The 27,878-nt window shown below is 45.0% G+C and overlaps 1 protein-coding gene across 3 annotated transcripts in view; it reads left to right on the top strand.

Moving 5' to 3' along the window:
* NWD2 (NACHT and WD repeat domain containing 2) overlaps positions 1–27,315 on the top strand; it is a 688,119-nt gene extending 660,804 nt beyond the window's left edge. For all 3 annotated transcript variants that reach the window (XM_085642291.1, XM_085642292.1, XM_085642293.1), the window contains one exon: positions 21,645–27,315. In XM_085642291.1, the coding sequence (XP_085498417.1) occupies positions 21,645–25,586 (3,942 nt within the window). In that variant the 3' untranslated portion in view covers positions 25,587–27,315. The remainder of the gene's footprint in view (positions 1–21,644) is intronic.
* The last annotated feature ends 563 nt before the right edge of the window (positions 27,316–27,878 follow it).

Here is a 27,878-nt window from a genome sequence, read left to right as displayed (position 1 = left end):
TCCAGCCCTGCCCTCAACTAGGCCATTCGTTACTATCACCCCGCCTGAGTCGTTCAACCACTGCGATGAGCGCCTCACCCATAGGATTTCAAAGGACTTTGTGGAGGTTAATGGATCTGCGGGAGGCTGGGGTAAAATACTGTCTATCCGCACCTCACCACTTACTGTCTCCCTGGGCCAGCTAGCTACTCTCCTTTTCAGCCAGGTATGTCTATGTGGGGAGTCTAGGGGCCTCCCCCACTCAAGCGGCTCCTCCCACTGTCACCACTGCTGTTTCGGCTCCTTACTTAGTGTTGGGCCCCACCCACGCAATAATGCCCCCTTCGCGCCAGAGTCCACTCGGCTTACCAGGATCTGAGTAAGGGCTCAGTCCACCTTGCGATGATGCGGGGATCTCCAGCAGGAGGATGAGGCAGTCCCATTCCAGCGAGGGTCACCCTCTGCTGCTCCTCACTCTTTGGACCTCAATGAGCCGAGTACAGTGTACTATACATGCCGCCGTCAGCGCTCTCTACATGGCTTTACCCAGTCACCGCTGCAGGCTGCTCCTCTTCATGACTTCTCCCGGAGCCTCCAATCACCAGTCGCATGACCTCAGCACAGCCTCTGCTCCACCCATTCACGGTGTACAGGATGGTTGAGCCTCTGAGATTGCTGCCAGCAGGATTGTGTTTACTTTTTTATTTATTTATTTAGGTATTAAGTTGTGGCAGGGAGGAGCTGTTTTAGGACGTGGCTGCTATGATCGTCATCCAAGCCACACCCCAACACACCCAATTGTTAAGTCTGTGATCCAGACAAGTTAAAGAAGTTAGTCACAAGTAATCAACATTTAGAAATTAATATGCCTATGACTATCTGCAACTCTCTTACTTCTCTTCAACTTCTTTTGTTGCCTCTATGTTAACTTTGCAGAATGTTATATTGTTAGGATTTGCATTTGTCTCAGTTCATCCCTGGTTAACTCACAACTCTATAACTTATTCTAGTTAGCCCCCTTTTAGAGGACACTGTTACCACATAAAAGGTTGCTCTTCATGTTCAACTATCATAACAAGTTTTCATTTTGTATAATCAGGAGTGTAGAATAAGGATCCCTGTCCCATGTACATGCCCTCTTCATTCCACAGTCGTGTGCAAAGACTCTTACTGGAGCCCCTCGAACAGTTCTGGTTACATTATTGTGTATTGTTACGTGGTAATACATTTGACACACTGTTGATTCAATATAACACACAATCCTACAGATTCAATATAACACACAATCCTAGCTTTGAACCAATAACTACAATCAAGATTGCATCTATAACTGTCAATCAGCTAAGAGTTTCATTAAAGGTAGAAATATGTGAATCTCCTCTTCAAGAAGTATGTTTATTATGCTCCAAAAGACACAGGCGGGAAAATGGCATCCCTCAAATTAGAAAAACAGTTTTGGTAGTATCGTCGTACCAACGGGGAGAAATATCTTCCCTTTACTTTTGCTCAATGATTAGGTGTGCTGATATTTTTTCAAAAAGGTCATGTGCGACTCAGACAAAACAGACTGATCACCTTTACATTTCAAAATATTTTATAGACAAAACATCCGCACCATAAAAGTTCACTAATCTCACACCTGAACAAAATATTACTTATGAGCTGCTGTGATACCCTTAGTGGGTGAGCACGGGTTGTAAGCCCAAGTGGGGCTTATTTACAAGCCCCTTGCGCCACAGCACTTTTAATATGGGAAAAAGTGACGCACTGGCGGCGCAAGGGGCTAGTAAATAAGCCCTACTGTGATGTTTGAAATATTTGGAGCATACCGACTGCACCCTTCTACGTTGCAGCTTTATTCAGAGTTTTATATATGCAGGGTGAAAGTCTCCCTGATATGTTTTGATGGTATACGCCATTTTGACGATTTTCCATCCTGAAGAAAGTAAGCCTGTCGAAATTCGTGGTGGCGAAATTTCAAATTGACAAATTACATTTCCCACAAAAAATAATGTGCTTTCATGCAAAATGTATATGTCATCAAGAGAAAGGAAAGAAGGTAACATGGAGAGTGTGTTGAGCATGAGGGAAACGTAGATGGGTAAAATCTACGTAAAATAAATAGATGTAAAGCAAGAGGGTATAAGGCTATAAGACGTATTAAATGAAAGATAGGGAAAGCGAGGTGAAAGATAAGAATATGGTTAAAAAAATATAGATGTTAAGAGAGGGTGAAGTCCTCCTTTAAACAAGTTTAAAAAACATTTAGAAACAAATATTTCTCAAATACTGTTTTCTCCAGATCCGTTTAATCAAACCGATTAAAAACATTAGTGAAGAAAAAAATAATAATCAGAACCAACTTCTCTAAGTATGAATTTGATCTGAAACACATACAATCATCTCAGTTATGTCAGTGTAGAATCAGTGGTGTCCTGCTTTTAGCTCGTCCATGACATCATGGAATGTCAAGATGACGGGGGTTTCTTTGGTGGCAGTTAGCAGAGTGACCAGGGTTGAGCTTGCTGTATCATCTACTGCTGGTAGGGTCTTTCATGTAAAATCGCTACGTCCTTTTTTCCCATATTTTATTCGCATATTCTACAGTCACAAGAATACAAACATGAGCAAGACATTCAAGCCATTACCCCCCGGTCCCTCCTGTCCTTGTCCCATTCCTATACAAAGTGGAGATGATCATCTCCGCGACAGAAAAAAAGGACAGAAGCATGCTGGGATACCTAACCCACCCCCTCCCACGGGGAGTACATAAGCAGTACCAGACCAGCATGCAGCCTTTTTTTTTCTTCTGTCTTCCAACAGAATGGGACGTGGTTTACAGGTTCTTACCTGATGGATTCTTCGGTGGATGTCTCGTCGGGCTGCTGGGTTGTCCTCGACGTCCTGTTCCACGTTCTCCTGGCCTGCCGGGCTTGCCAGGAGCTGCGTTGATTGGCGCCCAGCCCTTTGCGGCTGGGGCGCCATTCCTCCCGGTCTCTTCCGGGTTCCTGGGCGCGTCTTCCTGTGGCTTGGCACTGCTGCGGCTGTTTAGAGAGTCCAAGGGCTGGGGTTGGTGGTGCTCCCGGTCTCCTGGCTGGCTATTGGGGTCCTGCTGGTCTTCTTTCGTCCTTGGCACCCCTGCTGTTCTCTGTGGTGGTGCAGGGACGGGCCTGGCTGTGGCCTCGGGTGCCGTTTGCTGCAGTCTTCTTCCTACCTGTTCTGGTTGCTGGAGGGCACCTGGGCTGGTGGATGATGGCAGTGACTTTGTGGCGTTCCCTGCCACTGTGGTGAGTACCGCGTAGCGGTTCCTGCTTTAGCCTGTCACCATTCCACCCTGTACGCACCTGTTCTTGTCTGTTCTCGGGTGTTGTGCAGCGGTTGGGCCTGGATGGGTTCCACCTGGATGTTCCGGGTGCTGTGGGCTGTTACTTCTCTGTGGCCCCTTCAGGCTCGTGGCACTTGCTGTTCCTGTGTGCTGTGTTAGGTGCGTCACGTGGCTTTCTGTAGGGACTGTGTCACTGCCTTGTTTGGCGGCACTGCGTGGGGAGGGTCCTTCGGGGGTTTCCTCTGCAGGTTGTGTGTTCCCGTGTCTCCTGGCTTTCCGCTTGCTCGGCACTTGTTGGTGGTTGGCGTCTGGGCTGGAGGTTGGGATCAGTCTCTGTGAGGTGGTGGTTGACTAGTCTCCTGGTACGTTCCACTTGGAGGTTTCTTTTTTGTACTGTGCTGCTTGTGCTGTGCTGCTGTGCTGGCCTATGGCTTTGGCTCCCTGTTCCCCCCTGCGGTCTTTCCTGTGTTCGATGGGGTCAGGCCTGGTTGGTTCCTGTCTGGGGGTCTGCCGGGGCTATGCTGCTGCTATGGGCTTCCTTGGTTTGTCCTGTTGTTTGTTGTGGCAGGGGCCCTTGTTTCCATCCGGCTCATCTGGGCCTTGGTGGCACGCAGGGGTGCGGTCTCTCCTTGGGGGCCTTGGCTTCTTTTTCTTGCGGCCTCTTTTTGCGATCCGTCTGTGCCGCTCTGCGGCTGATGGGGCACCTCTGGCCTCTGGTCTGGTCATCTGGGGCTGCCAGTCAGGCGTTTTCTTGCCCTTTGCGCTACCTTGGTTCCTGTCCTGGGGGCATGCTGTTTCCTGGGCTCCCTTTGGCGGCCTGTTTTCTTTCTGCCCTGTTGGTCCCTGCCCTCATCTTGCGGGTTCAGGCCTGGTTCGTGCCTGTCTGGATGCCTGCCTGGGGCTTCCGGTTGCTGTGCACTTCTTGTTGCTTCCGGGGCTGTTTGCATGGCCCCTGCTCAGGGGTGCTTGCCTCCTCTTGGCCCCTTTCGCGGGTTTCCTGTGGCTGTTGGGCCTCCTTGTTCTCGGGTTCCCTTGTTTTCCTGAGGGGGGGGGCTTTTGTGCCCTCCCTCTGTCCTGGCGGGCCCGTGGCCTTGGTGGGCTGTTGGTTCTGGGGCGGTGCCCCTGGTGGGCTGTCTGACTGGCGTTGGAGTTTGCTTCTCACCTGCTGCCGGTTTGTGTTGCCCTTTGGTTGTCTGGTGGGGTTCGGTTTCCGATTGGGGTTTCCTTCTCCCCTCTTGTGTTTCTTTTAGTGGCTTGGTGCACTTTTTGCGGTCCTATACCTCTCACCTGCCACTCCCTTTGCCGACTGTGGTGGCTGGGTGTCGTGGTCCTTCCTTGGCTTCTGCCTTAGGTGGCTCGTTGTTCCTCGGGTGCGCGGCCCCTGTGCCCCACCCTGTCTGCTGGTTCGGTCTGCCCTGCACCCTTTCCCTGCTCTCTGCGTGCCGGTCTGGGTGTCCTCCTCGCCGTGCCTGTTCTTGGTGGCTGGTGGGTGTGCTGGTGGGGCTGCAGGTTATGTCTGCCCTGCAGCCTTTTGCCTGCCGGTTCTGGTTCCCCGCTGCTCTCAGTGCCTGTCTGGGTGTCTTCCGCGCCATGCCTAGTCTTGTCCATGGCCGGTGGGTGTGTTGGGGGGACAGTCAGTTTTGGGTCTGGTGTCGGCCTCCACTGGTGTCTAGGCAGCTCCTCCTTTTCAGCCCTGTGGTTCTGGCTGGCTTTGCCTCGGCTCTGGGGCTGTGGCTTTCCCCTAGGGGCCTGTCTTTTGGGCTTGGGTATTTTTTTCACCCCGTTGCGGGGCTAGTTTCAGCCTGTTGTGTCTGTGGTCCTTGCTCTTTTGTTGGTTCTGCGGTTCCTGGGTCGGTCGGTGTTCGGTCTTCCCTTTTTCTTCCCGCTCCCGCTCTCCTCGGTGGATTGTGCACCTTTGGGTTCTCCGGGCGCCTCTCCTTTGGTTTTCTTGGGGCCTGGGGTGTTCCGGTGTGCTGTTGGCACCTGGGCTTTGCCCCTGTTGAGTTTTTGGCCTTGCTGTCCCTGGATTTGGTCTCTCGTTTGCCTGTGCAGGTGATCACTGGTGTCTTCTCTGCTTGGGTGTGTCCAGCTTTTGGCTGCGGGGCGTCACCCACCGACCACGCACGCAACCTAGGGGTCATCTTCAACTCCACCCTCTCCATGACGAAGCAGGTCAACGCCGTCTCCTCCACCTGCTTCAACACCCTCCGCATGCTTTGCAGGATCTTCAAGTGGATCCCCACCGAAACTAGAAGGACGGTCACCCAGGCCCTCGTCAGCAGTAGACTGGACTACGGCACGGCACTCTACGCAGGAGCCCCGGCCAAACTCCTGAAATGGCTCCAATGCATCCAGAACGCCTCCGCACGCCTGATCCTAGACATCCCTCGCCGCAGCCACATTACACTCCACCTGAGAGATCTGCACTGGCTCCCCATCAACAAGAGGATAACCTTCAAACTCCTCACCCACGCACACAAGGCACTCCACGACACCGGACCAGCCTACCTCAACAGCCGACTCAGCATTTACGCCCTCACCACTGTCCCCCGCATCTGAAGAGTGACCGCCGGCGGCAGATCATTCTCCCACCTGGGCGCCAAGATATGGAACACCCTCCCCATCCGCCTGCGGCAGACCGAAGACCTCCTTACCTTCAGGAGACTCCTCAAGACCTGGCTCTTCGAATAGTAGCCAGTCAGTCAGTCAGTCAGAAAAACTTTATTTCGGCTACAAGCCATAAAAGTCATAAAATATCATGATATAATATTTACAAATTTAAAACATGATTCTTGGGAACAGTACAATTTAACGATTCACAAATTAAAACAGATTAATAGCAAAAATTGGTGCCAATGTAATTGACTTAGTGAGGTAGTAGTTGTCTTCTGGTTAGCCACATAGAAAAGAGAAATTTAGCTATCACAGTAACGTATAGGGGGGAAGGATCATATTTCAACAACCTGAAGAGATCTCTATGGTTCGTAACCCCTATATTCTTGGCAAGTTGAATTATCCATTTCCTACGGGATACTTTATATGCCGAACAGAAGATTACAACATGAACCTCAGTTTCATCAATAGCACCACACCCAGGACAAAATTGCCTGGGTGAGCCAGCCCATTTATTTGTTCTCGAAAAAAGGGGGAGAGACCCATGCCTGAATTGTAGGTATAATTTTTTAGCCAGTACCGGTTGGATCAAGTCGATTGCAGACTCGAAGCTATAGCTAATTTTGGCCTCGAGAAAAGCCGAGGTGAGATTTGGAGTATTGACTAATCGGATGATCTGGGTTAGCTTAAATTCCTGCAGTGTTTTTGCCAATGATCTTTTTGGCAAAGAGGGACAAGTGTCCTCAGGTAAAAGCCAAAGGTCTTCTCTCCCTATATCTCTGAGTGATTTCCTAACATGGGCTAACCAAGGGATAGCACCTACCCTTGGTAGCAGTAGGATGGATTTCAATTCTTCCTGAAAGATGGCAAGTTCAGGAGTGCTCCATAGTCGTCGCCAGTACATTACTGGTCTGGAGGCGACCATGTCCGCGATTGGTTGTATACCCAGGTCCATCCTAAGCGGCTGTATAGGGGTACTCACCGGGAGTGCAAATAGCTGTCTAAAAAATTTGTTTTCTGACTTAGTTAAAATCAGGGATGGGTTGTGGCCCCATAGTTCCGCACCATAAGCTGCCATCCCCCTTGCCTGACTTTTGTAAATCTCTACCAATGGACTGATTAGTTTTAGGTGGCTATTTTTGAGTATCTTTAGGATCCCCCCTGATATCTGGACGAGTTTTAAATTTACTTTTGAGATCTGGTCGACCCAGTTCATTTTATTGTTGAGGGTCAGGCCAAGATAATCAAAAGTGTTCACCCGTTCTAAGGGCAGTCCATCCAGTTTCGGTATAGGACGGTTGATGGTATCTGCGTGAAACACCATGTATTTAGTCTTGTTCACGTAAAATTAAGTTCCTTTTCCTACAAAAGGTGGCAAAGCCATCCAGAACTCTAACCATACCCATAGGTGATCTTGACAGGAGCAGAGTATCATCCGCAAACATAAGTACGGGAATTTTCCTGCCTGCCAACTTAGGGGAATCTATGTCACTCAAAGCCAAGATATCTTCAACCAGTCCATTCAGGAAGAGGGTAAAAAGTGTTGGAGCTAGAACGCAGCCCTGTCTAACTCCCTTTTCGACCCGGAAAGGATCTGTAAGATCTCCATGGAGTCCAAACCTGACTCTAGCAAAGGTATCCTTGTGGAGGCGTTCTAATAGATCACAGAGGTAAAGAGGTACGCCCATCCCCTTTAATAACTCCCAGAGTTGGCTGCGGTCCACCATGCCGAAGGCAGACTTTAAGTCAACAAACGTGAGGTAAAGGCTGCCCCCTTCTAAAATTATACTTTTCCAGTGGATCATTTGCAGCCTAAACAATTGGTCCACAGTTGACATTCTAGCTCTAAATCCCACCTGGAGGGGGGTCAGGATGTTGGTTTCCTCCATCCAGGTTTGTAGTCTCCCTAAAAGAATGCGGGCAAAAATCTTCTGGGCGACATCTATTAGGCTAATTGGCCTATAATTTGCCGGATCAAGTGGCGAGCCCTTTTTATGTATTGGTATGATCTCGGCGCCTGCCCAAGTGGATGGTAACGGCATTCCTGCTAGGATTGCATTAAAGAGACCAAATAGATAAGGAACCCAGATGTCGGGCTCACTTTTAAAAAGATCACCTGGGATCCTGTCTAAGCCTGGAGCTTTATTCGGTTGGACTTTAGTGAGAGCAACTCTAACCTCGCTGAGGGTACACATCGGGGTCAAAGCCTGAATTGGAGGTAGGTACAAGCTAGTGTGGGTAGGGGAGGTGGGCAATGATGAGGGCTGAATTGCGTATAATTCTTTGAAGTAAGTACGCCAGATTTCTTGCCCAAGATTGGGTTGGAGCACCTGTGTTGGGCGTGACATTCCAGTTTTAATTAAGTTCTAGAATGATCTTTGGTCCCTGTTTTTTAGTGCATGGGAGATTTCCTCCCATCTGTTAATTTCCCACTCTTTTTTAGCTTCATGAATGATTTTCTTAAAGGTTGCCCTTGCTTCCTTTATTTCTGGCTTGGTTCCATTTTTAAGCGTTGAGAGAAGCGAAAGCTTTGCTCCCCTACACGGTTTGTTAAACCAAGTAGGGATCTCCCTTGTGGGTGGTAGATTTCTCTTAATTGCCCGACTAAAGTGGGTCTCAAGGCTGGCACATAGTTCTATATGTGTGTCTCCTATCAACTCAAAATCTAAATGAGCCTCTGATAGAATTGGGACTCCCATTAATTTTTCCGAAAGAGGATAGATCTCAGAATACATTGCACCGAGATTTCTATCGGATAGGACAAACTTCTCCCACCTGACTCTTCGGGAGCCATCAGATGTAATCAAGGGAACAGCACTAAGTGGAACTATAGGAGGAGAGTGATTGTTTATAAAACCCTCTAAGGTGACAATGATGGGGTTATCCCTCCTCCCCTAGCACCTTGAGACCCTCGCGGTTATGTAGTGGGCTTTATAAATGCTATGATTGATTGATTGGTTGCTTAGGGGTCACCTTTGGGTCCCTGCCTGCGTCCTTTCCTGGCCGTTCTTTCTCTGTTGCCGTGGCGCCTTGTTCGTGGGGTTCTTTTCAGCCTCTTGGTGGCCAGTGGTTCTGGGCCTGATGTTCCTGGGTCCTAGGCTGGTCTTCTGTCTTTTTTGTACCACTTCTGTGCCCTGGCTGTTGCGCTGGGTCCGTTGTGTGGGTTGGCTGGTGTGGGCTGCCGGGTTCCCTACCTGTCTTCCTGCTGCTTCTCCTCTCTGGGTGGCCTGGCTGTGGCTGGCTCCTGTGTTTTTCCCTGTGCCCCTTATGGTTGGGTTGGGTCGGTTGGCCCTTTGCCTCTCCTTCCGGCCCCTGGGAGCACCGTGTTGGGGGCCTCCTGGCTGGCTGGCTTGTCGGTTTTGCCTGTTGGCTTCTTGGGTGTTTGTGGGGTCGCCTGCGGGGTTGGGCTGTTGGCCTCCCTGTTTGTCTCTCATGTTTTGCCCTTCTGCTACTTCTCTTGGGGTTTGCCTTGGGTGGTTCCTTGGTGCCCTCCTTTGTTGTCCTGGCCGGTGGGTCGGCTCGTGGTTGGTGGGGGTTCCTCCTTCCCAGTTCTGGGGTTTGTTCTTCCCCGGTTCCGTGTTCGGCCCTCTGTTGTAGTCTCTCTTGGTTGTACCCTGGTCTTGTGTGGGGTCTGCTGTGTGTTGCGCTTTGGGGCTTTCCCTGGCCTCCGTTGGGCGGGTTGCTGGGTTCGTGTCCCGGTGTCTCCTGCTTTCAGGATGTGTGCCTGGGTCCCTGTGCCCCGGGTTCTTCTCCGGGTATGGCGATCTTTCTGCGGCTCTCCGGTGTCTCTGCTGGGCTTGGCCGCTGGACGTTCCTGCCCTGTGGCCTGGGCCTTCTGTGGGGTTTCTGTGCCTCTGTGCCTCTGGGCTCCCTGTTGCTGGTGTTGTCAGCTGTGGGCGGGGCTTGCTTGTGTTCGCTGCCCCCTTTCTTCCTGGTTGTTCCTCTGGGTCAGTGCCTGCATTCTTGTCAGGTTCCGTCCTCTTTGGTCTTTGCGGCTCTGTTTGTGGCTTACCTTGGTGTGTTGGGGCTGGTCCTGTGGTCGGTCGTGTCTTTCCTTGGTCTCTGCTTGGGCATGCCTCTTCAGTCTCATCTTCCTGCCCCTCGACTTTTGGTGTGGTCGTTTGTGGGTTCATGCAGCTGTGGGTTGCCTTCTTCCCTGTTCTGGAGGGTTCTTTCTCAGTCTTTGCCCCTGCTGTGTTACTGTGGGCGGGAGGTGTTTCTGGGCCTTTGGCTGTGCCTCCCTGTTTGGCCTGCTCTCGTTTGCTCTCCCGCGTTCGGCCGGGTTGGCTTGGTTTGTCCCTGGTTTGGCGGCTGCCTGGTGGTGCCTGGTGCTGTGGGCTTTGCCCTTGGCGGTTTTCTCTCTGGTCGGTTGCCCTTCCTGGCTTGTTTGCCCCATGGGGGTGCTTTCAATTCTCCTGGGCCCCCTTCCCCTGGTCGTTCAGGGGGGTGTTTGTTTGGCCCCTCTGGGTGTTCACTTGGGGCTTGGCTCTGGGTACCATGCCTCCTGGCTTACCCGGGGGTTCATGTGCTCATTTGTGGTCTTTCCTGGTCGTCCCTTGTTGGTTTTGGGGTTTCGGCTTTGTTGGCTTGGTTGGGGGTGTGGCTGGTTGTGTGCTCCTGCCTGCATTTTCTTCTTTATTGTGGGCTCCCTCTTGCTTCTGTTGGGTGCCGCTTTTGGTGTGGTGCCCCTGGCGTTGGTGGGTGTCCGGAAGGCCGGGTTGTTTGCTTTGGTATTCTCCACTTCGTATAGGAATGGGACGAGGACAGGAGGGACTGGGGGGTAATGCCCTATTACTTACCGGTAATCTTCATTACTCCTTGTCCTGTTGTCCTCGTCCCATTCCTTACGCCCCTCCCTCCCTCCCGAGCAGCCGGCCTTCTGGTTGTTGGCTTGGTGTTTTCAGGCTGCATGCTGGGCTGGTACCTCTTATGTACTCCCAGTGGCAGAGGGTGGGTTAGGTATCCCAGCATGCTCCTGTACTTTTTTCTGTCGCCGAGATGGTCATCTCCACTTTGTATAGGAATGGGACGAGGCCAACGGGACCAGGAGTAATGAAGATTACCGGTAAGTAATAGGGCATTAGTCTACAGGCAAGAGATTCAAGGGAGAATGTTTGTAAAGTTCACAATGCAGCACGGATATAGCAACTATATATGTATGATACTAGACTTCAAAAATGCTACAGAGCACAAAGCCACACATATCAAACTATATGGAGAGGAAAGTGGCCGCTTTTTTGCTTCATGTACATTTTTTGAAGAGGATATTGAGGAAGTGCAACATATGAAGAGTTAGCATAATCTGTGTGGGAGCCTTTTGGTGCAGCAACTCAGAGGATAAGACAGGAAGATTCCTTCTCAGAGACCTAAGATGATATGAGCTAGAGGAGGGTCTGATGAGACTCGATCTGATAAAGATGGATGGCCATCATTCTTAATGCCTAGACTCTTCACTGTGTTAGATGATTCTCGTAAAATGTCCCATCTTGGCAGGCCCGTGAGTATCGCGCCAAAGGTCACTGTGGCCAATAACAAACGAGATCGTGGTGTCATTTCTAAAGGGGCTCTGTCTCATCTTTCCCCACTTCAGTGTCTAGGTCTCCAACTTCCAGCTTCAGGAATGGCAGCTATACACTCTCACTGTCTGGCTAAAAAATGTCACCTCCATCGTGTGTGCAAGAGCAAGCCAAGGGCTTTCAAAATCGAACCCCGAGGCCTCCATTACTCCAGCTTATTCATCCACACATGCGCTTGGGATGCAACCACAAGTATCCTGGTTAATACATAGATGCAGAATTTTATATGAGTGGGTCAGTAGGCCCCTCCTTTCGTGACACAAAATAAAAGGTCTGGTTACAACTACTGTCCTCCACCTCTGCCTTGCCTATCTTTTCTGTGCAAGGATATTAACCACAGTGGCAGCGAATGCCTCACAGATTGGTACACGCATCAGTAGAAGATGTGGGTGAGACCAGGGAGATAGGTAAGTTACTACAAAATGGGAGGCATTTATGAACATTTAAGGAGGGGTTTTGAAAAATAATGCTAATACAAACACCCACAAAAAGGAATGTATAAATGTACTCTAGCCCAGCCTTTGAGTAAGTAGAGCAGCACATAGTCAACTGGTATTGGAACACACTCCCATAGAAACAATATAGATAAGGCATTACAATAACACCCCATAGTAGCTAATGTTAAATGAATCATTTTACTTTGTAAATAAACATAGTTTAAATTTTAAAAATAAATTAAACTTTTAGAAAAAATTAAAACATGTTTCATTCATAAAGTGTTTAACCAAGTTTACTGCATTTAAATTAAAAATGTTAGGGAAGATCATAAATTGTACTTAACATTTGATTTAAAAATAATATTTATAAATTACATAAGCATATTTAGATTATTTTATTTTATAAGTTAATTTTATCTAGTATTTTATATTAGGATCGCCAGGTTAGAGATATATAATTTAAATGAATGTACATATACTTTAGACGGTAACATATTCTGCATTATCTTTTTATGATAAACTTTATTTAATTTCCCTATACCTTCCCATTGGGTGACAGCTACCCCGGTGACAGAGCTCTCCACCATCAGGTAAAAAACTGCAATATTAATTTCTGCTGTTTGAGGCTCCATCTCTTCATTTGCAGAGGTGGAGACATGTAATTCTCCATCTAGGTGTAATGTCCACTCGGAAATGGTAAATAGTAAAGAAGTTTAGAGTTACCACTTGGTATAGGGGTAAATATACAAGGGTATATTTACCTTTGAGAATCAGGTCCTTTATGATAGGGACTCTCATATGACAAATGTCTGCCACAAGAGTGAGACATTGGCATATCGTGTGGTAGTGATGGCGTAGCCTCTTATTACTTTTTTGTTTCAAATTAGCAGTAAGCCATTTCCACAAGTATCAAGATGGGGTGTGTCAGCGTGGCCTGGCCACATGTATTTAATCATTTAAATCACACAATACTATTACCTAGTGTGCAATGTTCAGGGAAATCATGATTTCTATTTGCCAGTGTCCGTTTTTTATCCTCTTATGCCTTCACAGCTTCCTTACTTACATTCCACTTCCTGCTTTATATGCTTAATAGTATGTTTTCAATTTTTTCCAGTTTGTCACCTCTCTCTTCCATATTTCAACTGAGGGGGCAGTCAGGGCTTTCAATTTTTCTGTTCTGTTTGGTTTGGCCATAATTACCTTTCAATCCATTCATTTTATAATGACTTCACTTTTTTGATCTAAAAATGAGGACTAGTAAACAATTTTCAGTCTCTCTGTTACCATTCTGATGTTGTGGTGGTTTTCTTCCAGTACCTTTCTATGCATTTACAAGTCGACATCATACGGTACAAGCCTAATTCATCTGTATCACATCTGGGGCAATTTTGCTCCAATCCTCTATGGGATAAGATAAGTTCTATGTAAAATAATGTATTGGGAGTGATCCCCAGAATGCTATCATTTAGTCCCAAAGGATCTGTCAATGTTTTCCTCTATTCTGTCAGATATTTTGTAAAATATTCATACCCCAAGTACTAAAACAAGTGCCATTCCCAGTGAACTAGATCACATGTCTGGGAAGGTATTTGATCAGCCGTGTCTGCTTGACCGGATATGTAAAAGAAGCCCAGACACATTGCCAAATCATTCTAGCCCATCTTTTAATACCTGTAGACCTTCCACAACACAACGCTTAGAATGTGAGTATGAAATCATCAATCTATAATTAAATTTACTGTGTTGTGCCTGATATGGTGGTTCCAATTATTCTTCCCATAGTGTGTACTAAGTTTTCAATGTGTTTCATGATAAGAGCAAAGATCAAAGTTAGGGGAGAGGATGTAGCCTTATTGCTAGAGCGATCGACCTCGATGCTAGGGAACTGGTTTTGAGTCTCAGCAACAACGCTCAACATCCTGTGATTCTGGGTAAATCATTTAATCTCCCCGTGCCTAACAAAAATGAATGTGCCATTCTGTAATGAAGCTGGTGCCCATGTAAAGCGCTCTGATACCTGATGTCTCGGGTCTAGCTTGCGCTATATAAAACTCCCCCAAAAAAAGGTGGTATGGCACAACCTGCATCCCTCTATCCACCTCGTATCTTTCAGAAACAATATATCCAGTATGGAGTCTGACCACCAGGTCATCAAATGGAAGAGTTAACCAGCAGAACATAGTGTGCCCAATTTGCAATCTTTTGAGTAATTTGTCCATATACTTCCAGTGGACAGTGAAGAAAGCTGTCTTCAACCAATCAAATGTAGCTTGCCACATCACTGCAGATGGAGGTTGTTGCATAACATTAACAAAGCCACATTACATCACAGTATCTCAGCTCAGAGCTACATGCACCATTTTTGCAAGTAGGGGGATTAAGAGGTTGGCTAATACTTTTCTGAAAATGTTATAGTGATCATGGAAAGTAGTCTGTAGTACTTAGTCTCCTGGGTATATCTATCTGGCTTCGAGAGTGATGATATCACTGCTTCTGTAGTGGAAGGTGGAAGTAGCATTTGCTGCCACGCACATATACAGTAGTTTCAGAGCCAGTCAATATATGTCACATAAAACTGTGTGTGTGCTCCAGGTATTTTCCAACAAGCACCTCACTCATAGTTTTGTTTATAGTTCCTGCTTCATTAAGGGGGCTTCAACAAATCAATCTGTTAAGGGGTAAGAGTGCTAATCTCTAACCAGTCCACAAACTCCTTTATGTCTTGTTAATCAATAGCTCTGTCATCCTTTAAAGTGTAGAGTAATACTTGTATAAAACACAAATAGTCTCTTGTGTGTGGACAACAGTTCCCTCTCAATTGTGAATACTGTTGACTTGAAGAATTCAAGGCTTCACTCGGCGAATCGATTCTTTGGTTATACCCATAAATTCTGGGGCTTCTAGAGATTTGTGTTGCATTCACAATAAAGAAAATGTTGTCTTGAAGGGTGCTCATGTAATCCCTTTGAGTGTGGGATTATTGTCCGATATGGGTCTATATAGATATACCCAATCTACTGAATGATAGCATATAATACATTTGGTCCGACCTTATCTACAGGCGATGGGCATGTTAATAGCAAGACTATTCCATTGCAAGTGGACTGTACATTTGCCACCAGTCTACAAAAGCTATATTCATAGAACCAATCCTTCAGGGTTCTCACTGTATCACTGAAGAAGCAGGTAATGGTGTGTGCAACACGTCCATAGTCACATCACCAACACAGCTATAGTCTTCTCACAGTATTTTTAGTGGATTGGCATGGGGTGCTAAGAATGTTGATAAAGATGTTAAAAAATAATAAAGAATGTGTACTTGATTGGTATTTGGGTCGTGCATACTAGCCAACAATACATCAATGCCATACACCTTCTAAACAACTGCGACAAATCTCCCATCAGGGTAATATATGCATAACACATTGGAAATGTTGTGCCACGTCTCATCCATATCAGAACCCTTCTTGCATATGCAGAATATGGCATTCTAAAAATCTGTCGCATTTAACGATTTCTCAAACTAATACATGAGTTTCCAGTAATATGTGTTTTTACAAGAAAATAAGATGAGCCCTTCCATGCTTGTACTTATATGCTATGTGCTTTTTGGCTGCACTATGAAGTCCTAGAATAGTCCATGTCATAAATACATATTTCTGCATTCCAAGTGTTAGTTCTCCTTATTTGCTTCCCCACCATTCATTCCAGTCACAGTTCCACTATCCAGTATGAGTCTCACATCATTGTGCATCTCCACATCAAAAAGCGATCATTGCCCCAACGTTTGTCTAATGCTAACCCCAGGCCTCTTAACAAAACAAAAGCAACAGTATCCCTCTGTAGCAGTAAAACAATGGTCTCCCTCCCAATAACTAGCTAATATCTAAAGCTCAATGATTCTCTTGTACTGCAAGATACCCATCAGATACAATTCAGCACTGTGTTCTTTACAGTTCACGTATGTTACACATGTAGGCATTATCTACCAATTGCAGGGCATTATCTGTCACGTTGCTGGAGGAAGCGGGCCACACTTCTTATACCAGATTATTAGCTGTCCTAGTCATGACATTCAGCAGTTCATCTTCATGGGCCAGCAAAAGGCCTGATTCAGAAGCAGAAATGTCTGAGCCAGAGTGTAAGTTTCATAGCACTTGTCATTGCTAAAACGGCTCCTTTTCCTGCTTTTATTTCTTTGTGCAGTAGTCTCTTACTCCCCCAGCAACATGGCTTTCGTTGTTAGTGCCTCTTGCTTGCAATTGTCCACTCATCAACATTTTCCAGTATGACCTTCCCCATATTATTCCGCCTGTCCCCATGTGTCCCTAGTTTTATCAAAGAACCTGTTACTATCCCCTTGCACTTCTAGTTTTGTCGGGAACAAGAGAATGGACTGGTGCTATGCCTCAATGTTTGCTATTTATTGCCAGGAAGTTTAAGCATTGAGTTTGAATTACTACAGTGTAGTGGATAGACCAGAACTTTGCTATTATACAGTAAAACGGCCAGCTTTTCTCATCTCCCCTAACAACGTACCTCTGGTGTGGTATTTTCCGATGTACGCTAATGTACGTCAGGGCATAGTCCCAGGTTATGTAGGTTAAGCACGCCTGTACTTTCCACAGTATGGAAGGTAGACGGCCCATGAGGTGCCACTTTTTTCTTTAGTCAGTTTTCCAGAAATTACACCATGTCTATGCTCTCCACAGTTTCCTGCACATCCGCCATCCAAACATTATTCCTACATGAGCTGCTCTCAGCATCCTGCACTCTATATTCCAAATAGCGTATCCTTTTTGTGACTTCTTGCTCCATTTTAGGAGTATTTCTGATGCCAGAGACAGTTCAGCCAATGTTTGCTCAGTATGGTGCAGAAAAGGGGTGTTCTCTTTTTTCCAAATTGCAAAGCCATGTAGCAATGGTTTGCGACAACAATTGAAGGTACAAACCAGTGTTTGGGTACCATCACACAAAGAGAATGGTATTTATTGGAAAATGACCTCTTCTGCAGGGTCACCCCTAAACCTTTTGTCTTCCTCTTCCTACTTTATGCTGATTCATTTTTGTTGGCCTTAGGACTCTGAGAACTTTCCCATTGCTAACCAGTGCTAAAGTGCATGTGCTCTCTCTGCTAACATGATAATATTGTCTCATACCCAGTTGGCATATTTAACCCCTTCGCTGCTGCGGACATTCCGCTGCAGCGCTGGGGGGGGCAGGGGGGCAGCGCGGCGGGCCTGTGCTCATGACGGAGCCGCTCCGTCATGAGCCACAGTTGAGCTGTGCTCATGACGGAACGGTTCCGTCATGACTCCGCCCATTTGCGTTGTCGCCCCGCACAGGCGGGGAAACAGCGCCGCGCAGGCGGAGCGGCCGCCGGCAGGATTGTCATGACGGAACCGTTCCGTCATGAGCACACGACAACCGTGGCTCATGACGGAACGGTTCCGTCATGAGCAGGGAAGGGGTTAATGTACTTGTAAGTCCCTGTGTGATTTAAATGCTAACAATGGGCCTGCCGCACTGATTTTACCACTCACTTAAGTAGCCCTCTAACCAGTTCTCAGACCTTCCATTGCAGATCTTGTGTGTGTGCAGTTCAACTGCCTTTTCGACCCAATCTTTCCTTTTAATACATATAAGTCACCCCTGGGGTATGCCGTGGTCAGCCCAAAAGGCAGGGTGCAATGTTTTTAAAAAGCAAGACGTAATTTTAAGTTTTACATATCCTGGTATTGAAAAATTAGTTTTTCACTATGGCAAGGCCTATATCACCCATAGGAAACGAGGAGTACCTTATTACATTTTATAAGTGTAATTTTCAAATAGTAAGCTATTATTAGTTCACGTTTGGTGTCTCTGGAATCCCAAGTTAAAATTCAAATTTATGGCAAAGTCGGATTTTAAATTGCCATTCTGAAAAGGCTTGCTTTAGCCATTCAGTGCCTGTAGCCTGTTTCTAGTCATATGACTAGGTGTAGTTGGCAGTTGGACTTTGTGTATTCCTCCTAGACTGCCACAAGCAATGGGTGCTTTGGTGTATGTCAATGGGCCACATCTGGCAGGATGGAGGGAGGAACTCACCTACACCTGAATAGGCTGTGTCTTGTCTATACACAAAGGGCTGCATACCCCTCTGTGGTGAGTCTGGAGCAAGGGCAGGAAGGAAGGACCTCTGAGCACTTCAAATGCATGTCTTTAAAGTCACCACCATTTCAAAGGCTCCACTAAGTATAATTACTGGTCCTCAGACACCACAACTTCAGTACACTTCTGGACTCCTGCTTTGCTGTACTGACCTGCTGGCCTGCTGCCCCCCCCTGCCTGGGTGAGAAGGACTGGACATGGATCGCTTGAGAGTGACTCCAAGAGCTAGTTGCTGGCCTTCTGATCTGAAGCCTCAGGGACTTAACATGCTTCCAACACCTGCACTTGGACTCTGCCATCTATGAGTCTACCCTGCCAAGTGGTGCCACCCCTAGTCCTGGACCGTTGTAATTGGGCCTAAGGTGTTTACCAGCGTAAGCGACTCATATTCTCTGCTGAGCAATGCATCCCCGAGCAGAACCAATGCATCACCACAATTGTGTGCATTGGACCCCGCAGCCTCCCACATCTTGAGACTAATGCATCACCTTTGGAACCGCTGCTGCAATGCGCTTTTTGCAGGCAATGCTCCTTGCATCCTTTGTCGACGGCAGCCTCGTTGATGTGGAAACTCTGTGTCGCAGTATCACTGCTCATCGGAACCAACTCATCACCTCAGTTGTGCCCTGCGTCCTCAACACCAGACTTCACATCGCAAGCCCCGTGGACAGGATCCTTGATGTCGACTCATCAGGACCTGACAACGCTGTCTTGCTGCATCTCTGAACTGATGCATCGCCTCTGCTGCTCGATGCATCCTCGACCCAAATCCATGCAAAGCTCCGCAACCAGGATTTAAGGTACTTTCTTCAGTGGGCTTAACTGGGTCCTTGTAGCTGGCCCGCACTCCATTGTGGTCGTCGGACATAGTGACTTTTTCCCAGTCCAGCATTACCAGATATCCTTCAATAGCGCATTTTATTTTTGAGCTGTTTTTCACTATGAACTTTAAAATTCAATAGATCCAGTTCTACTAAATGGATGTTTGTCTTTTTGTCACTTGTTTTATTGAATAAAATGTACACTGTTTATATTTCATTTCATAAGGCTTTATTCGGAGCATAAAGACAATGTCCATAAAAGCACATACATTTACATTACATAAACAATAATCAATAAAAACCATGGTAGAAATTGCAGTACAAAATACATGGTTAAAAACAGTTAAAAAATCATACTAGTCCTTGCCTTAATAGCATGAAGACGGAAAGTAGCGGTAAAAAAACAAACGTCAGGGTGGGGCATGTTAAAAAGCAACTTCATGATATCATGTACATTTCTAACTCCAAACTTGATGAAAATGGGTTTTAAAAAGGCTGAACGAAAGTTACCGTAAAGTTTACACAGCAATAGAAAGTGCATAGTGCTTTGTGCTGAAGTATTGTCACATGGGCACGGACCAGTCGGATGTTTTTTGTTGCAGGGGAAGGCCACCAGGTGGTGCACGTTCCCGAACCTTAGTCTCGTTAAGACAAACTGGTGGGAAGCTCTGGTGACATGACTCAAAAACGGTTGGTAGCCCACATTCTCGCAATATCTTCCATAGAGCACACAGGTGGGGAGATTGCCACAGTCCCTCCCCCGCCTCTCTGGCTTATAGCTCATGAAGGCAGTCTTCATCTCGGATTTGGACAGACTAGAAGCAACATAGCTATCCTCTCTTATATCGAGACCATAAATCTCTGAAAAACTATTGATGACAAATTTAATCCAAGGAATCTTTAATTGGTTATTGGTAGAGAGACAATCTCTTATGATGGCTCTATTTAGGGAAGTCTCCTCCTTCAACCAAATAGCACGTCATAACATTAATGGTCTTAAGGCAATCAGATCTGAAAGATGTTGGATCCCAAGCTCTCTGTGCACCAGGTCGTTAGAGGCTGATTTGGGCAAACACAGGAGTCTCTTTAAAAAGAGATTTTCCTCCACTTGTAGGCTCCGTGCCGTGACGTGTCCCCAAACCCCAGCACCATAGAGGGCAATGGAAAGGCATCTCAATTGATAGATTTTTAGCATGTCTTTAATCCGTTAGTCCCCTAATTTGGTAGCAAACTTGAACACCCCATGGGCGCATTTCGCCATCTTGGCCCGAACATTGGTAAGCTCACTAGTCCAGCTACAGTTCTTAGAAAATGTGGTGCCAAGATAGCTAAAGGTATCCACCGTTTGCACCTTGTGCCCATCGATAAAATAGGATTGGGATTTCCCTCGCCCTGTTCCACTTTACATAATGTAGGTTTTGGATTTATTGATCAACAACTTTCTATCCTTGATGAACAGCGAAAACCTGTCCATCAGGCGTTGTAGACCTATGGGGGTCCTGGACAAGATCACCGCATCGTCCGCGTAGAGTAATACAGGGACGTTAAGATCATTGATTTTTGGGGCATCTGCCGCAATCGTTTTTAAGATGGAGTCAACTTCGTTAATAAAGAGGGTAAAGAGTAGGGGGCGAGAACACACCCTTGTCTTATGCCACGCCTTAAACTTTGGGGTGCGCTCGCCGCCAGGTCCATAACGGACACTGGTGCTTAGGTTGGCATAGAGTCGGGCCAAAAAATAAACAATGCTCTCAGGTGCCCCCATTTCTAACAATTTAGCCCAAAGGATGTTATGATCCACCATGTCGAAGGCACTACTCAGATCTGCAAAGCAGAGATAGAGAGAGCCTTTCTTAGCCTGCGTATATTTCCCAATTAAGAGTTCAAGGTTAAGGCATTGTTCAATAGTCCCTCGTCCCTTTCTAAAGCCATATTGGCAATTGGCCAGAATGCATTTGGATTCGGCCCATTCTTCCAGCCTAACCAAAAGCACCCTGCTCATTATTTTCACTGTGGAATCGAGCAAGGAAATTGGGCGATAGTTCTTCACATCCCCCCTATCTCCCTTCTTATAGATTGGAATAATGATGGATTCCTCCCAGGTAGGTGGGACACCCTTACATACAGCAGCATTAAAAATGTTAGTTAACAACGGGCCCCACAACTCCGGTTCTAGTTTGTACACATCGATGGGCCCCGCGTCGGGCCCCTGGGCCTTCCCACCATTACTGGAGGTGATGCTTCCCAGGACTTCCAGCGGAACGATAGGCCAGCAGTCCTCATGCACACCCATCGGTCTATCCGAATCAAAGATCAAAGAGAAGTGGGTAACCCAATTTTCCCCACTAATGTTAGAAGATTGGGTTACAAAGTAGTCTGTGTAAAAACATCACCTGCGTTGCTGCCTGACCTTTAGTACACAGACCCTATATTTCTAAAGTAGACCATGCAGACCTATGTATTTATACAGGATATTGAAGGGTTCAGAAGACAACCTCAAATGAGGCGAAAAAGCATTGTCCACGTTCAGAACAATACTAACTGTATCATTACTTTGTTCTGCAGATAAGAGAGTATAGTCATATTCTCAGATTATTTTTCACTACTGTAAATGTACATTGTTATATACATTAATATAAAGCTTAGTTAAACTAAAGTATAGATATTTATTGGTCTGTATAACTTTGTAATCTTAATGCACATAGTATGCAACAAATGAGATCTCTCTTTTGTATTACAGGCTTATTCCTGGCTTCAGGATGAATTGGGACCTGAGTCTGAGCCGGTCGTGCTTGTGAGATTTATTGGATCAACAGACATGTGTACAGACCTGAAGAATTTACTTCAAAGCATCTGTGAACAATTATCGATTAGCTATCGTTGCCTAGTACAGTGCTTCCCTAAAAAGATCCTAGAACTTCGAGAACTTTTCATAAACTTGTTAAATGAGTCTTCGTTTCATAGACCACTTGTCCTAATATTTGACAGCCTTGAGCAGCTTCCAGAGGCTGATGATGCTAGAAAACTTTGGTGGCTTCCCAGTCATCTGCCTCGAACGGTACGGATCATCTTGTCTACACTGCCAAACAAACATGGGATCCTGCAAAAACTAAGGTGCCTTATACATGAAGAGGATAACTACATAGAGTTGATTCCAAGAGACCGGAAGATGTGCAGTCAAATACTCAAACATCAGCTGCTACGTGTTAAAAGGAAGGTCACTTCTGGACAACAAATTTACGTAAATGAAGCATTCTCCAAGTGCACTCTGCCTATGTTTGTGAATCTAACCTTCAGGGAAGTTCGGACCTGGAGATCTCATAAGGATGTTGATGATTCTTCACTTTGTATCACTGTCCATGAAAACATTGAACAATTATTTATATCACTTGAAAACAAGTGTGGGCCAAGGCTGGTGTCAAGGGCCCTTGGTTACATTACAATGGCAAAAACAGGTCTTAGTGAAATGGAATTGGAGGACATTTTAGCCCTGGACAATAGTGTTATGAATGAATTGATGTCAAGTGTCAAACCACGTAATCCATTGAGGATTCCATATCTAATCATTGCAATGCTCAAAGAGGATCTAATAGGATATCTCATAGAACGGCAGATACGAAACGTGACTCTTCTTGTCTGGGCAAATAGGCATCTTCATCTTATTGCTCAGAAACTGTATCTGAGCAATGACGAAGATTTACAAGAGATGCATAGTATTATGGCTGAATACTTCCTAGGTGTTTGGTCAGGTGGAAGAACCAAATCCTTTTATAACGAGCCTCAGTATTTTAATGACTTCATCGACAATGAAAGCAGAAGTACCAATGATCCAGACACACCATATAATGATCAAACATCTTTTGACAGACAGTCCCCTGATCAACCTTGGGTTTTCCAGTGCAATCCTTTGGAGCCAGATATCTTTTTTGTCAATCACAGAAAAATGACTGAACTTTTACATCACCTGACAAGAAGTGGAAAAACAGATGATCTTTTGTACGGAATTACCATGAACTTTAGCTGGCTTTATACCATGATCAAAATAGGTCAGTTTGAGAAAGCACTTTCTGACATTGACATGGCATACAACTACTCACAAGAGAAAGAGTTGAAATTTCTGGCAACCACCCTACGCAGTATAAAGTACAAGATACTGAAATCTCCAGGTTCCCTCTCTGCAGAACTGCAGCAAAGACTCCTTCCAGTTGTCAGTTCACTACCTAAATTTAGACAACTGCTTTTGGAATGTGATAAGGATGGCCCCAAATACTGTTCAATCGTTCCTTTGCACTCTTCTATGGATGTAACATACAGCCCTGAACGACTCTCTCTGTCATCCAGTCATTTGCATATTACTGAAGTTCTTCCAACATACAACCCAAGTACTATCATCTCTGCACTGGAGAATGGGTCCATCAGCACCTGGGATGTTGAGTCTCGCCAGCTGCTAAGGCAAATTACAACAGCTCAGTCTGTGATTTTAGGTATGAAACTCACCTTTGATGAAAAGTATCTTGTTGTTTCCACAACAAATAACACACTTTTGATATACGACAACTTGAATTCATGTCTTTTATCGGAAGTAGAAATAAAGGGATCTAAACATGGTGCAGTAGGAGCAACCTCCACTGTAATAAATGGATTCACTCTTTCAAGCACCCATGCACTGGCTTGGCTTGAGGCAAGCAAAGATGTGACTGTCATAGACCTCCTTTATGGCTGGCCTCTGTACCACTTCCACTGTTGGTATGAGGTTACATGTGTTCAGTGTTCCCCTGATGGACTGTATGCCTTTTGTGGACAATACCTCAACACCACCACAATATTTCATTTAGGGAGTGGAGAAAAGCTCTCAACAGTGACATCAGAGTTTTCAGGTGGATTTGTGAAATACCTTCTTGTACTTGATATTGCCCAAGAAGTTGTCATGGTGGACAATGAGGGCAGCCTTTCAGTTTGGAATACTGATGAAATAACAAACCCTCAGCTAACAGAGGACTTTGACTGCAGGAGGGAAGAGAGTGAAGTTGTCAGCATTGAGCTTTCCGAAGACCAAAGTGCAATTTTAATTTGCAAGGCACTGAGTTTAGAACTTCTGGACACTAGCCTGTGGAAGGTAGCTGAAAAGTTTCGAGCAAGATGCAATGAGCGCTTCATATCTGCAGTGCTGTCCAAAAACTGTGACTGTATAATTGCTTCCATGGAAAATACCTCATCTGTTTTTGTCTGGAGGAGAGACACAGGGCAATGTATGGCAAGTTTACAGGAAATCTCAGGAAACATAATCAAATTGGTAAAATCAAATCATCACAACATGCTGCTATCCTTAACCACCAGTGGTGTCCTTTCTATATGGGATGTGGATATCATAACCGCTATGTCCAACATCGATAAAACTGGGAAAGCTATCCAAAGAGTGGTGTTGCCAGGGAGAGGAGACTTCATTTATATACTCGATGGGTCTGATGGTGTGTATAAGTGGAACTTTAGTACAGGATACATTGACAGTATCTTCAAGCATGAAGGTGTTGTTGAAAATTGTGTGCTAACAGCATCTGGTGAATTAATGGTGACATCAGATGACAAGTGTAGCCAGTATGTTTGGCACACTACAACCGGTGAAAATCTCTTCCGCATAAACGGGCAAAGAATATCCCAGCTGCTGATTACACATAATGATCAGTTTGTGGTTTCACTTTGTGAGCAAAATGCATCAAGGGTATGGAGACTGGCCACAGGGCACAAAGTTTGCAATATTTTAACAGCCTTACAGAATGCCTCAATAACATCAGCAAATACATTTTTAGTGGGGATGACAAAGAATAAATTACTAGCTGTAAGTCTCTGGACAGGAAGCATTACCAAGAAATTTTGTTGTGATGATGGCACAACTATTGTCAACTTCAAACTGATCCCTGACTGCCCTGAATTTGTGCTTTTCATAACATCTACTGAGACTGTGAATATATGGAGCCTCGCAGAAGAAGCAGTCTGTAGAAGAGTTCAGCTTCCAAATAACTTCTTGAAAAATTTGGAGGACTTCCTAATATCTCCCAATGGAAAACTAGGAATTTTAGCTCGAGGGGATGAAAATATCAATGTCTTGGATCTGCACAGCGGCAAACTTCGTGTGGTTCATGCGTCAGGAATCATCTGGCAACAGAAACTATCTCCTGATGGGCGTTACCTGGTGTACATTTGTTATTGTTCTGGGGAAGATGAGGAGGATGATGGTGTAGTCTCTAGTTTAATTGTTATGAGGCTTGCTGATGGTAAGAGTATTGGTGCTTGTTCCCTTTACAAAACCCCCACATATCTTGCCCTCTCACAAAGACATTTAAACATTATCATTGGCTTTGATGATGGGAGCATTAGCATCTACACCGTAGTAGATAGGGTCGACGCTGCACTAAAAATTAAAATCGCTACTTCAAACAGCCGCCAAATTTTCAGCAACAAAACACAACCTGTAAGACCAAAGTGTACTCATTACAGTTATAAGACAACAGCAGACTGCCTCTGGAGAGAGTCCACTGAAGTGTTTGCCAGGGATAGCCCAATTACTGTATCTGATTCTGGAGAGGCAACAGACACGACACCATCCAAAAAGTACAACTATTGCTATGATAAAATGTGTTCTGCGATAGACTGCAGAGGACATGCTGTTACAGCTGACAACTGATGGCATCCTCCCATAATGTATCTTGGGTAGATATGTCGAATTGCCACATATGTGCCCTGTTGAAACTTGCTGAGTCTGAGGACTACAAAGAGTGATGCACTAGTATCTCAAGCTGTTCCTATAGTTATGACAAAAAAAGTTTGCACACACAAGTAGACATGCATGCCCGCAAGCACCAGCATGCACGAACACGCATGCACACAGAAAAACAAAAACACACACACAGAGTTAGGTTTCTTCAAAGACTGGACTGCAAAATTTCCTTCCACATTTTGAGCACTGCTTGGGTCAGAGATTAATAATGGAAGGACAATGCCCTAATACGTTCTAGCAATAGTTTTTTACATCTACAGTGTGACACATTGTATCTAATTGTTTATTTTTATTTTTGTTACCAAAGGTGCAACTTCTATAAATGAAAATAGAAAGGTGAACCATGCTGAAGTTATTCAATTCAGCTGTTTGCTTTCAGGAAGGGGAGCCACCAAGTTATGTGGAATGGGGGTGAACATTATGTAGCTGTGTGTAATACAGATGCAGAGATATATTGGGGGAGGATGCACAATGGCAAATATACTGCAGTCTTTTCACCCAATGCAGCATTAAAGAAGAATACGTGAAAAGAGGCAGTGTAATTCAGACGAAGAGTGATCCGGAGCTGAGCAGAGCAAGTGCAAATCTTCTACAGAATACTATTGTTTGTTGCCGAATTTCATGCAAAGGTTTCTAGTTTCTGCCTGTTAGCAGATACTCAAACACTTACCAGACCATACTTGCTGAGCTCCTCAGCAATGCTGCATATTTCTGTGCATTGCACAGTGCAAATAAGAATTGGATGTACCTAATGTGTTTTCTAAGAGAAAGATCATTTGCAGATGAACAGTTAAACACTTGTCCACTTTGACGTTCGTGTTCAAATGCTAACCTCTTGTGTCTTTCTGCAAAGTGATATCTTAAACGTCCCTGAAAATTTGAGGCTTTCTTGAAAGAGAGCCTCTTGACACATCATGTTTGAAGACATTTGCCTTAGTATTACTCCTGTACTTTCCTGTGTTGTACACAGACCAGAATTCCAAACTCTCTGGGACTAGCAGAATTCCTGCATTTTTCCTCAAATTTTCAGTGAAAACTTACAGATATCCAAAGATTCTATTGAATTCTAATTCGATTCTTCTAAAAGTTATTATATGTGTTTTATTTATACTTCCTGTGTGAGGAATGTTACCAACTTTCTGTCTAGCATTATGACTTGTAATGCAATTTTAGTGAACATAAAGCAAAAATACTTTTGAATTTTAACAACAATTTGTCCATAACCTTTTCAACATAGGCATGTCCTTTACAAGATTTCCTATATTTTTCATGTGATACATGTTTTTATGGAAGTTTAGAATTACGTGCCACAGAATGGTAGAACCTTAACAATTGAATGCCAAGCTAGGATACAGTAGTGTGTGAATGTCTTGTTGAAACAACAATATAGTATATCAAGTGAACTGAATGATTTTCTTATCTTGTCTGCAACTAATAGATCCTATTGAATGTTTTTATGTAAACTTTGTATTGTTGGGAAGGAATACCCACACAGAGATTTATATTTTCATAAATGTTGAATTTAGTTACATTTTGTTATAAAGATGGTAAAATTAGAAAACTATTGCAGTCTTCAAACAATATACAGTCTTGTGTATGCATTGTTTGTACGGATAAATAAACCTTACAATCATCATGCCCCTGTTATGGAAATATTTGATAAGGAAAACTGATTTGAAAGCTGCATACTTGTATTTTAATGCAGAAAAAAACACTTAGCTCATTGTTTCTTTTATGAAACACACCCACAGACAAAGTGTTTTTTTCAAAGCATCTTCTTGTTCAAATAACTTATTGCAAAACACATAAAGATCTCACATAGTACAAACATGTAATATGGTGTTCAGGGGGGTTACACATAATCAAGAAATAAAAACAAAAATTACAGTATATACAAACAGACACAATGGCAAAGGAATGATAACCAATTGTCCACTAAATTACAGGCTCAATAATACAGTGACTGTGCCCGCTTTCATTGCCAAAGGGAACGTCAACAGTGTTTTGACCTTATCACTCAAAGCTCATCATCAGGAAACAAGACAAATATTTGAAAGCAACCATCAAATAATTTGCAATTCAAATAATAACATGCATAAATGTCTTATATAAATGTAGGGGTACCAGTAACTATTACAAAAGACAGACCCAACCAAGGGCTGAAAAAGATTAAGGACTAAAGAGATAAATCCATAATAT

Source organism: Triturus cristatus, chromosome 2_2, assembly GCF_964204655.1.
Source record: "Triturus cristatus chromosome 2_2, aTriCri1.1, whole genome shotgun sequence".
Classification (NCBI taxonomy): Eukaryota; Metazoa; Chordata; class Amphibia; order Caudata; family Salamandridae; genus Triturus; species Triturus cristatus.
Note: the sequence above shows the minus strand (reverse complement) of the source record. Positions and strands in the feature narration are given on the sequence as shown.